Source organism: Empidonax traillii, unplaced genomic scaffold (genome assembly GCF_003031625.1).
Source record: "Empidonax traillii isolate 1590-97213 ecotype Southwest subspecies unplaced genomic scaffold, ASM303162v1 scaffold72:size2462915, whole genome shotgun sequence".
In the NCBI taxonomy this organism is placed as follows: domain Eukaryota; kingdom Metazoa; phylum Chordata; class Aves; order Passeriformes; family Tyrannidae; genus Empidonax; species Empidonax traillii.
This window is the reverse complement of record NW_020955265.1, coordinates 1,740,668-1,757,688: the sequence shown is the minus strand read 5'-3', so window position 1 is coordinate 1,757,688 and position 17,021 is coordinate 1,740,668. Positions and strand designations below refer to the sequence as shown.

General features: G+C 40.3%; 1 protein-coding gene across 3 annotated transcripts in view; it reads left to right on the top strand.

The window, feature by feature from the left end:
* The window catches only part of ARHGAP18 (Rho GTPase activating protein 18), a 92,827-nt gene that overhangs the window by 19,287 nt on the left and 56,519 nt on the right, over positions 1-17,021 (top strand). For 2 of the 3 annotated variants that reach the window (XM_027880562.1, XM_027880565.1), the window contains exon 1: positions 7,871-7,997. The exons of the other annotated variant lie outside the window; for it this stretch is intronic. In XM_027880562.1, coding sequence (XP_027736363.1) covers positions 7,918-7,997 — 80 coding nt within the window. In that variant the 5' untranslated portion in view covers positions 7,871-7,917. Of the gene's footprint in view, positions 1-7,870; positions 7,998-17,021 lie in introns of those variants that run through there. 3 annotated transcript variants of the gene reach the window in all.

Here is a 17,021-nt window from a genome sequence, read left to right as displayed (position 1 = left end):
TGTGCATCCTCCTTTGCAAACCACCCCACTTCCCCAAATGGTTTTGTGTCGTGCACTACTGTTCTGATTTTGTTTGAGACTGTATTCGTTTTTCCCAGTGAACCTACGATTGTATTTGATAGATTGAAATTTCAGGAGACTTGATCATAGATGCCCTTGCAGTATTTACATTATGTATATGTTTACATTTATGTACATTTGCACTACTTTTCCACATATGCATGCTTGTTTAAAAGATACTTCAGCTTCTCTCTTTTTTTTTTTTTTTTTATTTCTTGACATATGGTGAACAGTATTGTACATAGCGTGAGTTATTAAATAGTAAGATACTATAGTAAATCAAAGTAAATCTACCCACTATAACATAAATACAATTTCTTGGGGGGTGAATATCTTCCAGATGAACTGCAAATGTTATGTTTTTCCTGCAGAAACTACACAGATGATATCCTGATGTGGTCAAATGTTAAAGTTTAGCCTTCTCTAACCCTAGCAATTGCTTCCGAAATACACAGCAGTGGTAATGTATTCTTGCCTTGTATTTCTGCAGCTCTATCTGAACCTTACTCTACAAACCTGTCTATCGCAATTTCTTTGCAATAAAAGATGAGCAAATTAGCTGCAACACGTGATTTATTAAATTTAGTAATTTGTGAGTGTCACAAACATAACCCTAGAGGACTGAGTCCTTACAGACTCCTAATTTGATGCTTTCTTTAAAATTCTTTGTGACTTGTGTGTGGCTATGCATCAGCCTATAAGTACTCAGAAACTTTATAGTTATTTCTTGGTACAGGGTATTATAGAACAGCTGTAACAGTGCTGTGAGGTGTTATTATTCTTGCTGCATCACTGGTATTTTTTTCAGCTTTCTCACTGGCTTTCAATCACGAAGAAACAAAACCTCAAATATTTTATTTGTTGTACAAATTTTTGCAAAAGTATTCATGTTAATTCTCCTTTTAGTTGTTATTCATAACACTTATTTTTAAATACCTCTGAAGAGTAAATAAAAACATCAGAAGTACTATCAGGAACAATTTTTTTTTTTTTTACAGTTTATATTTATAAATTTCTTGGTTCAAATTTTGGCCAATCCTTGTTACAATAATGCTATTGAAAAATAATGCTTCCAAATATCATATACTTACATTAATTTTTTTCAAAATTGTATGTGCTAAATGTCATTGTCAAAGCTATCTTATACAAAAGATGTAGAAAAAAATTTGGTTGTGTCTGTTGATGAATTTTTACAGAATGCAAGTGTAACAGAAACATGCCTGGTAAGCTAATGAAATAGGTGAGACAAGCAAGAATGTGGGAATTTCTATTCCTTCTTTCTGATTTGTCTCTGATATTTGAAAACATGATTTTAAGAGTTATTGTCCCATTAATGTGGTATATCTCAAACTGTAGTTAGGATCTCGTGTAGTCAAAATGTGGTACCCTTCTTTTGGATTTTAGTTAAATTTCGGGAAAATGCAGTTCTGGGTTGATGTGAACCCATTTTTAAAATTCACGTTGAATTCAAAAGATTGTCTCAATTCAAAATAGCAAAAATAACACTGACAGCTTGAAATATTCCATATTAAGGGTGGCTGAATTTGATTGAATTGTGTAAAATGTGAGAGAAGGAAACATTTTTCAATTATTTGTTTGCGATGAAAGAAGATGATGCAAAATGAATGTTTTTGTCAGTAAAAGAAGAACTAAGAATATTTTGCTTTTTGTTAACTTGAAGTTTTATTGGGTAATCTTCAACCCTTATAGAGAAGTGGTTTTCTTTCTCACAGCCCATGACTCAAACAATTATTCCTTTCTTTGTTCTGAAGCATTTCTTCTCAGTGCATAGTGACATTTCTGGATGGCTCTGGCTTGCTTAGCTTAGGATTGTGTCACAATTGTCATGAGCTTTTCTGACTGACTAAACTCTTCTCCTTTGTTGCTGCTCTGTGTTTTATTTGACCAGATGTTTTTGTGCTACAAATTCAGCTGTGATCAAATCTGCAGGTAACAGCAAAATGAGAAGGGTAGAGGAAGAAGCAATGTGCAGACTGACTTAGCATGTGTGGGAGAGAGCATGATTTCAACCTCCCAGCCAGATGTAGACTGAAAAAATTCTCCCAGCCCCTGCTCAGACCTGATCGAAAGTCGGGGGTGGTGGTAACGGACACAGACCATGAACCTGAGTGATGGATACAGCCTGTCTTTTAAAGCAGCAAATCATACATTTATTTTCAAGTATGTTCTCTGCACTTGCTAGCACTCTCTCCATCTTGCTTGATGAAACTTCAGCTACTCAGTTCATCCAGTGTTACACCTCAAATACTGGATACAGAGGTCTACCTCTTGACCTAAAGGAGAAGAGGTGTGGAGCTGTGGAGTTGTGAGCTACAGGAGTCTAGTCTTTTCCACTCCTGCCTCTTCAGTAGATCTGGTGTTGGTTGCAAAGTCCAAAAGAAGAGACAAACCCAGGGCTTCTGGCCTTCATGAAAGCAGCCTCACAACAACAAAGTGAATGCCCCCCTACCACTCAAAAGAGTAGTATCTCAGAAGACATTTCAGAAGGAGCTTCCTTTGTGTGCTTTGGTGTGCAAGCCATTCAGCGGTTCTGCTCAAACTGTATCAGACAATGCATTATGTTCAGATCAGTCACAGAAGGGACTAGAAGCACCGATGGAGAAGCAGCCATGAGTGTTTTCCACAATACCGTGTGATACAATCAGGAAAGTATCTGTGGTGTCGTACAAGGTCCCACTTGCTCTACAGAGTTTAGGGTCCTCATGCTCAGGAAAGATCTGTTCAAATTGGAACAGATACATAGAGTCAGGAGGATGGAAGATCTCCCTTTAAAAGAAAACCAAAAGCATGTAGTGTGTTTAACTCAGAAAAATTCTTTTTGAAGAGTTATACAGCTGCCTTGTATCAATGTAAAACAGGATTGAACAGGAATATGTGATACCATGCTTCACATTTTTTTCTCTACATTTTCATATGCTAGTAGTGTATATCTGCCTCTGCAGTGAATGCATTCAGTATTTATCACATCTAGATAACACTTTGGGAGAATTAAGCAGGGCCAAGGTCATTACATTCTGAAAATACAACTATTTTTTCATAATTAGTGGCTTATGCGAAGTCATGGTTTATAAAATCAGAATTGTATGAAAACTAGCTAAGAGAAAGGTGGCATTCAGAGTTTTCAGTGAAAATCCTGTAGTTCCCAACATTCATGCTGACTTTTTCCCTTTGCAAAAGTGGCATGAAACATCAGTTGTGGTATTAAGTTTTCTGCAAAAGTTCTGTACCTCAAGTGGAGGTACTGCAAAGTGTGTTAGATTTATCATCTGCTCTGTGTGCTAATGGATACAGAAATCCATGCCATTTTATCCCTATTAAATCACACACCAAATGAAAGTAAACGTAGTGATGTAGCAGAAAATGATGTGCTAAATTTTTGGTACCTTTCGATGTAATTGAACATATGGTGAATAATCCTCATAAATAGCTAGATATTATTAACCTTCTTAGTATGGATGGGGAAAGGGGAGCAAGAATAGATGTGAGGGTCTATGCAAGGTCACGCTACAAATAAATATGGATAAATTACCTCTACAGAAACAGATATACCTCTATGGGTAAAATTCAGCAGCTGTTTGACCATGAGAAAATTATAAAGCAAATGAGATGAGAACCCAGTCAACCCCTGTGCTGTGATTTACATAAGATAAGCAGATGGGTTGCAATGGACGAGATCTGGACGAGATCTGAATTTCTCCAGAGGATACATTAAAGAAAAAACAAACTGGATAAACTAGATTAAATTCATGTGCTTATTAGTTTTCATATGGTTAATCTCAAAACCAGTGTCAGTAGTTACTGTTTCACCTTTTGCAGTCATCGAATTAAGGATTACTGAAGCAGCCACCAGAGTGCACCAGATACATTTTAGAGCAAGTCGCAAGAAAAGCGAACAACCTAAGAGGTGTTACTCCCTTTTCTCTCTCTCTCTCTCCCTTTTTTTTTTTTTTTTCTTCTGTGAGAAATAAACCGGCTCTTTAAATATGTGTGTGGAGGACAGTGAGGAAGAAGGTGAAAACTCAGAAAGCTGGGAAGGTGTAACTTCTCTTACATTTGCCCATATCCTTGTAGTTGCTTCAGTGACAACTGTGTCTTGCTTGCTAAATTCCTCCATGTATGGAACTGCTACCTTGTAATACTGGACATCCTTTTCCATTAAAAAAAAAAAAAAAAGAAATTGAACATAGGTTACACATTAGCTCGTGGGATCAGACCATAAGAAATGTTCACCAGGTGCTGGCTAGCGAACATGTTACCAGATTTCTGTGTACGTTTGACTTAATCCCCACTTAATCAGGGATATATAAGCTGATCTGAAACACCTCCTACGTATCAGTACTGTACATTTGAAATACTGACTGCTCCACATTGTTTATGTCATGTGGTGCACATTGTAAATGAACACTGTGTCTTCCGTATTTTGAAGGTCAACATAAAAGCATTAAAGGTGAAACTTATCAGACAGATGGGCAATCCTGGAACATGATTCATCTTTATGTGCTAAAATGGAGGTCTAACATAAGGCAGAGGATTTTACCCTCTAAAAGTGCATTTCTTTCACAGACTTCCAGTGGAATGTAAAATCAGCTGTATGTCTGTACATCCAAGAGTTAATTAACCTGTAATATACATTTTTATATTATTCGTAGTATTGGTTATTAACAGCTGCAGAACACTCTTCACATATGTAGTTCCTTAGATAGTGAAGTGCTGCAATACATGAAGTGTGAAGCTTAATAAGGGTTAGATTTCATCTTACAGTATACAAACAACTTAGCCTGCTGGCTGGAACCCTGGAAACGTAATTTGGACAAAGGCAGTGCTGCCATTTTATTTCAGTGTGAATTAGGCGAGTGAGCTGGTGAGACATTTTCTGCTCAGTTTAAAATCCAGCTGAACAAAAGTTAGAATAAATAATGTAAGGAAAAGGTTGAAGCTCTCCTGCATTAAAAGTATACTTTAAAAGTTCAGTTTTTCTTTTACTGCAGCGCTGCATTGGTTGTCTAAACACCCTGGCATTGGTTCCAGAGGGATTTCTGCACCTCAGCAGGAATAAATCCATCTACTGCCACTGAAATCAGCCTGTGAATTCCAATTTGTCAGATGATCTATTACTATTTCCTCAAGCCAATTCTTCTCCATGGGTTGCATTTTTACCTGCTGATAATTAGCATATTATTAGGAATATGGAATGTGAAAAATCACCCAAAGCACTTGGAAAATGCTGATATATTTATACAAAAAACCAAAAACCCTCATATATTTATACAAAATACGAAAATAAATGTGATTTGTTTTTTTATTTGGGAAAATTTTAAAAAGGAAAATAAATTGTTCTGCAGTGAAGACTCAAAAGCATATGTTGAACACATGCATATTCAAACCCTGCAAAGCAGTGATGAAGGATGGCACTGCTGAGAAGTCATCTTTTTTAGCAATTGCTTTGTAATGAGAGCACTAAGCATGAGAACCCTACGTGATCTGCTTGGCTTTGGTGACTGATTGTATTGAGTGTAAAGGCACTGCATGACATCTTAATCTAAATATTTAAACTCTTTGAAGGAGTCTTGGATTCTGTAGCTAGATAAACTGATTTGCAATCTCCTTTCTCAATGATATCCTCCTTTTATCACATAAACAGAAATGCCTAAAATGGTGCATTTTTATCTAGTTGATTATAGAATCACAGAATAGTTTGGGCTGGAAGTGACCTTAAATATCATCTAGTTCCAACCCCTTTGCCATGGGCAGGGATGCCACTCACTAGATCACATTTCTCAGGGCCCTATCCAACTTGGCCTTGAACACTTCAGGGATGGGGCATCTACAACCTCTCTGGGCAACCTTTTCCAGTGCTTTACCACCCTCTGAGTAAATAATTTCTTCCTAAGCTTTCTAAGCTAAGCCTGCCCACTTTCCCTTTAAAACCATTGCCACTTTTCCTGTCACTATCTACCTGTATAAAAAGTCCCTCTCCCTCATTTTTATAATCCCCCATAAGGTTCTAGAAGGCCTCAATGAGGTCTTCCTGAAGCTTTCTCTTCTCTATGAACAACCTTACTTTCCAAATAGGCATGCCTGTACCTTATTAAGAACACAAATATTAACTTCAAACTCAGCAATTAATGACTGTTTATACCAGCAACAGAGACTAGTGATATTTTTGTCAGTTTACAGTAATAATATATCTGTAGGTCAAAATTGTTTATCTGGCTCTACTTTAAATTGGGAATAATTTAATGAAAGAAAACTATGCTGGTGTTATGCTGTCATAACAGGACTGATTTTGAGCCTATCAAGTTGTCAGACATAGTATAGAAAAAACCGTGTCTAGAGGTAAGCTCCTAAATCCACTTCTATGTTTGAAGCGTGTCATAATAAAGACACATATAAGGAGGGGATCAGTATCTCTGGTCAGTAATTTATCAGTAATTTTATCAGTAATTTAATCCCTATTCTCATTTATTAATAGAACTTTTTTCTTTCCAGTTCTTTACCCACCCTTCTCTGCTGGAATGAACTTCACAGTAGCTATAGGACAAGATTTCTGTACTGCTCCTGCTTGGCAGCTCTGTGCCGGAGAACAGCTGCACAGAAAGCTCTATCATCCATCCACAGTTTGCATGCAGCTTTCTGATTTAGGTGTACAAGTTTTAAATAAGTGAAGGTTCAGAACTTGACACTTGTGCTCCAGAACACCTCACATAGCCCAGCACTGAACTTTGCAGATTTTTAATTGCAAGCAAAGGAGTTGCATGATTTGTTTGTTTTAAAAGGGAAAAGTAAACACTGCAAGTTACACTCATATTGAAGTCTATCCATTCACTTATAAAACAAACAAATTCAGACAAAATATATGCTTTGGTGAACCTGGGCACAGATTACAAACCTAAATAGTTTGTGTACATTTACATGTTGCCATGGAAAAAAAACAAACAGGTTTGAATGTTGTGTTACATGTCTTGCCTACCAATTCAAAACTAATACCAAGGCAATGAGTCCGATCTCATCAGAGTCTGTGCCAAAGTGCAGCAGAGGTTGTGCCCACCAAAAAGTCCGACCCAACGCTGTTGCTGGTTGGTAGGAGTGTGACCTTGGAGCTAATGGCCCAGTTTCTGGTTTAAACCAGAGACACTGGTTTAAGGCCCAGTATCTCTGAGGCAGCTCAGTCACCTGTGTTCTTGATTGACGAAATCACCTGCTGTGATTTTTGTGACGACAGCTTGTAATCTAAAAACAAACAAACAAAACCAACCAAAAAAACCCCACCCAAACCCCCAGAACTTTTTTTTTTGTGTATGAAAAGTTAATCCACTCGCAGAATAATATTGGGATTCAGTGAAATGGATAACGTACAAAGCACACCCTGAGCACATTCCTTGCTTTTCTCATCGCCGTGCTGCCTTTGCCGCAAGGCAGCCCCGGCGAGCAGCAGCTCGCCCGTGGCACTCAGTACCTACGGCCCGGCCGGCTGAGCCGGGGCTGAAAGGGCCGCGACTTTTCTTTACTTGTCGGACTTGGCGATGCCTTCAAGCAGACTGGACCCTGCCCGGAGAACGCCGGTTTCTCGCAACCCGCGGTGTGTGGAAGCGCACGGAGCTCCAGAGCGGCCGGGGCGCTCCGGGCACCGCTCCCGGCAGCCGCTCAGTGCCGCCGCCGCCCGGGCTGCCCTGGCCCTTGGGGCGCCCGGGTGCCCGAGCCAGGAGGAGGGGCACGGCCCCGCCGGGCCGCAGGAAGCGCTGCCGTCACCCGGCCCTGCGCCGTCGGCGGGAGGCTGGGCCGCGCCGGGCCCCGCTCCGCCTCGGGATCTCCAGGAGGGATGCGACGGCGCACGCCATGAGCTGGCGGTCCAGCTCCCGCGGCGTGGTCCTCACCGCCTACCACCCCAGCGGCGGCGGAGGCGATGCCCCCGGCGGGTGAGTGGGGTTGCGGGGAGCCCGGCGCGGCGGTGGCAGGTGCGGGGGCGGCTCCAGCTGCGCGCCCGCCGCGGAGGAAGAGCGGAGCCGGCTCAGCCGAAAGCTGCTGCGCGGGAGAAGGTGTTTGCTCCGGGACCGGGGGCTAAAGGATTTGCCCGTTTCTGCGCCGTGTCCCGCAGCCTCCCAAACATTTATTTTTTTTCTTTTTTTCTCCCCCCCCACCCCCTCTTCTTTTCCACTCCTTTCTGTAATAAGCTCTGCCCGTCCTAGAAACCCCAGGCATTTTGCAGGTCTGCCGGGAGCCGAGTGCAAACAGCAGCCGCCGGCTGTTGTTAAGGTGCTGGTAGATGAGAAGAGCCCCGTGGCCACCGAGTGCGTTGTCGGTACTAAACCCAAACTGTTCCCGGTTGGTGCCGTTTTAGGCTCGGAGCGTGGAGGCACTTGGAGCGGTGAACGCTGCCCCGGGCCCTCGGGGGGGCTGGACCCCCGAGTCTTTGGGATCAGGCTGTGGGTGGGATACAGCGCATAGATTTTCCTATAACTTCTTTGCACTTTACTGTTTTGCGTTGTTATTAATTGTTTTTAATGTGATAAACGGGAGAAGGGTACAGGTTGAGGACGAGATAAACTTTTTAAAGTGTTTGCTATTGAAACTGATAATGACCAAGAAGCCAGTTTCACGTACTTGAAGGCTGAGGACCTCCTAGTGCCTCACAGCATGTGTTTGATAGAGGCAGAAGGCACTGCTGGCTTTTCCATATAATAACCAGAGATACTACTGTGTGAAAAGGACAATTTTGGTTTTGTGACCCATTCAGTCTTGCCTTTTCCTTGCTGAAAACTGTCAACAAAGGTCCCATTGATAAAGATGAGAGTTTTAATAACTTTGAGAAGCCAGCTGAAACTGGGAAGGTATTGAAACTGGCACAATGTTTCCATACGTCCATAGGAAGAGTGTGTGTGATCAAACAGATTATGATCTGGTTAAAAGAAGATAGAAGAAAGTACAGCAGGTCACCCTGGACAAAAGATAACTGATGCACCATGATCTGTCACGCCAAGAGTCCATAACAGAAGCAAGGACTGAACTGAGAAATACTGCCTGCCCCATCTTAGAACCACAAAGCTATGCCTCTCTTTTCAATGAGCGGCTTCCTTCTGCATAACTAATGCTATTTATCAACACCACTTTAATGCTGATGTCGCCTTAGCTACATCTGTAAGGACACTGCAAACCTGGTTATTTCCTACTGAATGTAAAATACGTACTTTTTTGTAAGAAATCATAAATTCCACAAACTTCTCAGTTATTGTTTATGGTGTTTTTTACCTCTCATAACTCTCCTCAAACTCCCCATGGGGGAGGAATAAGATAAAAAAACACCTTCCTTGCTCCTTGGGATGTATTTCTCAGTAAAGATCTGTGTGTCTATAGACTGTTTAGATTGGTTCCCCCTTTTGGCGCGTAGCTGCCGGGGTATGTGGTTCTAAGCTGCCAGACTCTTAGCCCCCAGAGGCCCTCAGTGCGTAAGTACAGTCCTGGGGGCCTCTTTGTGTCTTAGAAACTTGTCTCCTGAGCTCATGCCACACTAATAGGAGCAGCATTCTCATGAGATTCCCACTCCTCTGCAGCTGCTTCTGGGGACAGCCTCCTGGGTAACCTGAGATGTTGCCATGCAAGTGATAGTGATCCTTCACCAGTTTTTCTGTTTTGGTACTTAGAGATGGGGAAATAAATGTGAAAAGTGGTTTCATTTCTGTAATTATAGCAAATAAATGTGCATGCTTAAGCTGTGCAGAACAGAGGATTCCCACAGTTTGCCTGAGTTCCATGACAGCAGTATTACAGTTTTCCAGGCCATGCACATTTGCCACTTAGTTCATTAAACTAAAATCTTAAAGGATACCTCTCCACCTTTCTGCTGTGCTACCTGCCACTCAAAATTTGGACCTTAGGCCTGTATCTCTTGTTTTCATTAACCAGGATCTCAACTCTGTGGTCCTGATTCATCTGCTCCCTCCTGCCTTGCATCCCCAGTGTCTTCCCACTTCTGAAGTGAGAGAAATTGCAAGTATTTTCTTGAAAGCAGAGAGGGAGGAGAATGACCACTTGTAACTTTTTGGTCTTTCTGAAAACAAACAAAACATTCCTAAAACACTGTAACATTTCTGTGGGATTTCTCACTCCCTCATTATTCCAACTCCTTTCCTTCTTCATCAACATTCCTAAGATATGCAGAGATGCATAATAATAATAATGTCCAAGCCATATAATTCTGAAATACGTTATGGAAATAAGTTCTTCCATTTTGCTCTTCACAGTGTGTAAGTGCACCAGTTCTGCAGTCGAGATTCTGTACTTTATTGCTAATGTCAAATTGAGCTTACTTCGCCTTTTTAAAAAATAACAAAATGAGCGCAACTTTCAATATCTAGGTTAACATCTCTCTGCTAATTCAAAAACTCTGCAGTTTTTAAGAGGGGTCAGAACATTAGGAAGCCAATGTAATATAGTGCCAGCTGTAATAAAGCAGCCCTTTCAGAAAGATTAATAGAGAAACTATGCTGAATTATTATTTTCATAGGCATTCAAAACAGTTCATGTTAGGAATTGCTTTGTCTTTGGAGGGTTAGGGAAACATGGGCCTGGTACATCCTGGAAAAAGTGCTACATTGGTTGTGCTTCAAACAAAGTGACATCCTAGGAAAAGGCTGTACTTCCTATCCACTTTTTTTTCTTTCAGGCATATGAACAGTCTTCTTCATAAGACTTAAAAATTTTGCTGATCTAATGGATTGTTGAGCTACTTGTCTCTTCTGGGTTTTTTTGTGCTTTAAAGGCTCAATAAGCCTGTGAAATACTTACTTTTTGGAAAGGCTTAGCCTGCCATTGGTTCGGTAGGCTAAAATCTGGAACAGTCTCAATGTGCCTACTTCCAAGTTTGTCAGTTTAGGGATATTGCCTTAACAGTGGTGATACATAAGATGGCATCAGAGCTGTTGTCTTTGCCGTAGGGAAGTTTATTTTGCATTTTGTTTTAAAGTAACAGTTAAAAGATTATCTTCATATCGTGTAGATATTGATTGTGGGTGGCTTCTGTGGTATACCTAAGTATTTATCTTAAGAACTTTCTCAGAGAAATCAAAAAGGCAGAATGCCCAGTATCAAATTCAGTTTTAATTGCTCTCTTGTCCATATTGCCTAAGTTTTCTCACTTCCCAGTTTTAACCTGTTAGATACACTAATGCCTTATTGGTTGCCATGCTACTTGCATTTTGGAGTAATCTCTTTTTCTTTATAATATCCATGCACAAACTTTTAAATAATTCCTTCTTGGTCTTCCCATGGTACCATTTGTTGTTATGCGGCCTGTGGAAAATAAGAGTAAATCAGGTAGGTTTCAGTCCAATACTCTGTTTCAATGACTGCCTGTAGGTATGTCACCCTCATACGTATGAAATCCAAACTCTTATGCAGGGATTTCCAATACCATTTAGGTTCCTGGGGAGTTCTACCCCATCTACTCTGGCAGAAAGGACCCCAGGTCCTGTGTCATATTTGCCAGCCACATGTAGGTGTTTCAGATAACAGCAGTCTTCTCATGGGCTTACCCACAGGCAATGAAATGCCATCCAGAGAGTCTTCTACATGACTATTTCTGTCCTGAAGAATAAGCAAATGTGTTGCGTGTGTATGCAAATATATACATATGTAAAAATTTTTTTTGAGCGTGGTTGTAAAACCAAGCCTGGAGTATTGAATGCATAGGGAATGGGTTATAGCAAAAATACAGGTGAATGTGCATGAGGCAAATAAACTTCTGCTACACAGCATTTTCAAGAGCCAAGCCTAAAATGCAAACTGAGTAATAGATAAATGATTTTAAATGTGTTGACCGCTGGAAGTTGACATGATTTTCTCTCCATACCTCTGACCTATCTGGGATACTGCTGTTCTGTGTTTTCTCTGGTGCTGCACTAGATTGTCATGTGACAGCTGCCCTGTATCTCTGTTTCCAGTGAGTCACTGTGCTTGCTCACCAGCAGCCAGCATGTACACTTTTGCTTCCACTTCAGTGCACTGTATTAGCTTACACTGGAAGACCAGTTTGAGTTTTGAAGCTTTGCAAGCCTGTGCCTGTTTAACTTCGTATGCTTCCAAAGGGCCTGTGAATCTTTGTTTTCCTGATGACTTGTTAAGAAAAACTCCACTGTGCCATAGAGCCTAGGACATGGCTGCTCCTCCTGAGAGGCTCTGCAATTATATGCACTCTCCCATCTTTGCCATACTTAAATCTTGCATTTGGTTTACTGGTACTCAGTTGCAAAATGAGAACAGTAAGTTGAGTTTCCCTGAGATAGAAGTAAACCCCAGACCAGTTCAAGAAAGAGTTTTGTAACCCTCACTGACCATAAGAGAGAAGATTGCTGCTGCCCTAGGTCTCCTCTTTTGAGTGACACCTGCTAGGCAGGACCTGCAGCCCCTGAACTTCACTGTCCCACTTCATTACTGAATCTGCCTCTCTCTGGGCGAAGCCAGCTGAAGCTTGGATCTGCGTGGCAGTGAAACCAGGGGGTCTCAGTTGGGTTTTGTTGTAAAAAAAATGCCCCTTTATGTTGGTTACTGTCTAAGTCTGCATAAACAGAAACATTTATTTGTGGGTAACTGTGTAAGTCTGAATAGACAAAAATATTTATTTTTATATGACTTTGTAAATATGGGCTTTACAGACTTAGTAGTGGTAGCATCTGTATTTACTTTGGGGATGTCTGGCAAGTGAGGGACATAAAATACTTTGTGTTTTCTACAGACAGCTGTGATCTAAATCACTGACTCACTTTTTGATCTCCCTGAATAAGAAACCAGGTGATAGATGTCCTTTGAGCCTGGAAAAATGACAAAGACTTCTGCTATGACTCGCGAACAATATATGATTTTTTCCAACACTGACCATAATAGACATTACAAATCACACAGATAAGTGGAGTTTATTCTTTCCTTACCAGAATAATCTGCCTCATTCATTGTTCAAATGTTTGCTCAGTTTAATCTCTGAAGTCTTGATAGTTTGCATCTTAAGCCAAGAAGAAATCTAGTAGTAAGCATGAAATCATACCCTTTTTTCAAGGGCATTTTCCATCTCCATTATTTCAGAAAGAAAAATTCTTGTTCATTTCCCCTTCTTTTTCTGTGAGTGACTCACTCTTGGAATTAAAAACCAGACAAATCCAGTATGAAGGACTAAAGCACTGTGAGGGGTACATATAATGCTCAGTGTACAAGCAGTGAACTCAGAAGCTGATTAATCACAACTCCCTTAAGTTGGTGGAGCATTTTGCAATTTCATTTGCAATCTGCTAGGGCAGCACGGATTTCAGGTCCCCTGCATCATCCCAGCAGTTGTTGTTCCTAACCCCTGTAACCTTTCATGATGCCAGTATGGATGGCTCGACATGGTACCTTCCATGTGTTGCTTTGCCTCTACAAAAACAGAAAGATGCATCTGCAAAACAAAGATCTATCCCACTACAGCTGACTTTATGAAATCGTAGCAGTCTTTTTATCTGCTGCAGGTTTTGCATGAGCACAGTCTCTATCTGAATGTATTAGAAAAATCTTTTCTGTCTTGGGTTTGTCTGCTTATTTTAGCAGTGTTCATTGTCTGATGCTTCCCAACATCTTCAGATAGAGCTGACAGGCAACAAGCCACTAAGTTGCTTTATTTAGAAAAGCTTTTGTGTCTTTTGTACTTCATGCATGGATAAATATGTAGTATACAGCAGAGCCTTAATGTGTTGCTTAGATACTGGTATATTAATCCCAGTAACTTGATCTACTGTCAGCAAGATGTGGTATCTCAACATTTCCTACTTCCTTGATTCTGGGTTCCTGTTTCATGGGGTTCCCCATTCCCCAGTTTGCACCTTGTTTCTTCTATGAATTTATCTTCCTCTTGTCTTCAGTTCTTGCTGTATCTCTCCACTTGATTAAAGAGGCCTCCTGGTGCCTGTTACCTATTGTCAACTTGCTGCTCAATTTTATCTTGGTAGGTGGAACAAATAATTCTGTTTGAGCCTTTGTTTCTTCTGTCTGAAAATCCTCTTTGTGACACTTTTCTTCATCATTTTCATCATCTGTCTTTACACTTGCCCTGCTCCTTTTCTTCTACAACCTCCAGCCTGAATTACATGCAGTACTTCAGTGCCAGTCTCATGAGTGTCACCAACACAGGCAAAATCACTGCCTTGCTGATAATTACCACCTTAGCCTATTGTATATGCTGCAGTCATGCCATCTTGTTTCTCTAAGAATCTGGAACTCCCTTTGAGTTGCAGGCCTTTTCTAAGACCTATTTCTGCTGAAGCTCTTGCAGTGTTGTGTAGACATGCTCTCTGTTTCTTGAGCTTAGACATCCATTTACCATCTGTCAGTATGATAAAACAACATTATTTCAACAAGCCCAGTTCACTAGGTGACTTAGATTATTCTATGTCATGGGTGTAGATTTGATTTAATGTCCTTTGCTATCGGTGCCAACAGTCTATTAATTAAGTTCTACTCTGAGTCAGGCCCTTAAATAGATACAAAATGAGAATAACTGCTGAATCAGTAGAGCTACATAGCAAAAAATAGGAAAATCAGGTCTTCCTGTATATAGACTTTCTTTTTTATTTTAATGACATGGAGAGAAGGAGATGTCATGCTTGTCTAGCTATAAAGAATGTGAAACTTAGAGGCCTTTTGAATATTTTAATTATGGGCTTTCACTTTTTTACTTGAGTCTGTACAAATCTAGATGATAATAGAGCATAATACAGTATATTACTAGATGTGCTGTTAGAAGCATGTAGACTTTACACAAAACTGGAATGGACCTGAACTTTTGATGAGCAAAGTGCCAGAGGAGCTGTGTAAATCTGAACTCCAGCATTCACTCTATGTGTGGCATCAAACAAGTAGTTTTTAATTCCTTCTCTAAGTTTTTTTTCTTTGATGAGCAGAATTCTTGAACTTGTTTTTCAGGAAGACTAATGACATTTTCAGTCTGCTGATATTGGCACTCAAAAGTGTTGTAAACTATTATTATCGCAAATATTTTACTCCTTTTTCATGACTGTTACCAGCAAAGCTGGAGCTAAAAGCTGTGTTTTAAAAGGTTACTTGTATGTGTTTGGGTAAAATTTGCACTGCCAGCACTTTTCTCTATTGTTGGTGCTTTTTTCACTAGACCTTCGTTTTTTGTTTCTGAAATGCTACTGCAGAACGGAGGCTGTAATTTACAGCAAGTGATACAGTGAGGTTAGTGCTGTGACCAGCATTGCAGATTCCTGCTGCCCATGGGTCACTGACCATCATTCCATACTCCTCAGTAAATCTACTTAGCCAGGGGAAGAAAAATTCCCTGCTTGTAAGTTTTGAGTACTTGCAATGTGCCAACAATCTGTTCTGTGAGGCTGCTGATTTTGCAATGAACTTGCCTCTGCCTTGGAGTTGTGATCTCAGAATAATCATGTTCAGGCAGGGAATTTAAATATTTATATCAAAATAAATAGGAAAAAAGCGCACAGAGTTTGGTTTTTAGATGTGTAAAAAATAGTTTATTTCATAGGTACAATTTTAGACATAATTTTCTGAGGTGTATTTTTGATGATATCCTGAGCAGCATAGGGGATGAGCACTCCTGCATTCCCAAGAAATCTGATGTTATAAACTTATTCTATGGTTATTGTTTCATTCTGAGTCTCTTGTATTATAGCAGAATAAAAGCATTCACAGAAACAATTACTTACCTGGTAACATACCTTCCTGTGAGGGTGAGCTGATCAAAATTCCTTGCTTGTTCTGTGACTGTTCCCTGCCCTTCCTGATACAGCATCCCAGTCCTGTTAGCCTAGAAATGATTTCTTGATTATTTCAGATATTTTATCTGTCATCTTTCTGCAATAGCCTTTTTTTCTAGGGAGGCTTCTTAGGCCAAAAGATGATAATAGAAATGTGTTAAAACGTTTTCTCTGCAGGGCCGCCAATATGCTTGGAGGACTTAAAACTGTTTGAGGTGAAGTATTTGAGGAAGAGCAAATGTGAATGTTTTTATCATAATTAGAAAAATGGTTTGAAAAATGGTTTAAAAAATGAGAAAACACCAAAGTAAGAATAGTGTTGTCTTCAGCAAATAAATAAATTCTTTATCATGCATACTCAGTGCCAAAATGCAGCAGAACAGTTGACTTGTTTTGCTTGATTTAGCATCAGTACAAATCTTCAATTTCCCACTCCTCCAACTCCTTCTTCCAGTTCAGCAGTCCCTAAACCACCTAGGCAGATTTTACTCTGGCTTCAGGAAGTCAGATATTTTGACTTTTCATCCCTGTCTGAAAACCAGGAAAATACTTAGAATGGTGTGTGAGAATTGTTTGGTGAACGTTTAGCGATATGTGCTTAGTAAAGTACATTGCTCAATTTTCAGTATTTTTAATCAGTTGATTGTTTTTAGCAGATTTTTATGTAGTTGTCAGAACAATGGTGGGACTCAAGGCCACTGATGAAGCATCATTTTTATCAGCAATTCTCTGCCTTTAATAAAATAGAGCAGCAAGGTCCAGGAGTATACTGCATCCAGAGGAAACAGGGAGCTTTGTCCCTGGTTTAAGAAAGTGCAAGGTTAGATTTTAGCTGCACAAATAAAGCAGAAAGTTCCTACAGGCTTGTAGTAGCCCAGGAATTCATATAATAATTGCGGTTATAGCTGTAGTTATGAGTCTGTGATCCCAGATACAAAGCAAGAGGCTTGGAGCAGTAACAAGAAGCTTTGGCTACTGAACAGTGAGGAAGCCCTGTTGGTGCTGTCACACACCGAGCTGTGACTCACTGGCTGGTCACAGTGGGAGACCAGAGCTATAGTTACCACGGGCCAGTGGGAGATGTTTTCTTTCTCAGCAGTTGCTAAGAGGATGAGAGATCTAACAGCTCTGTAGTGTAGCTTCTAGAGCCTCACATCCTGCTTGCCTTTGCCACAGCTGGAT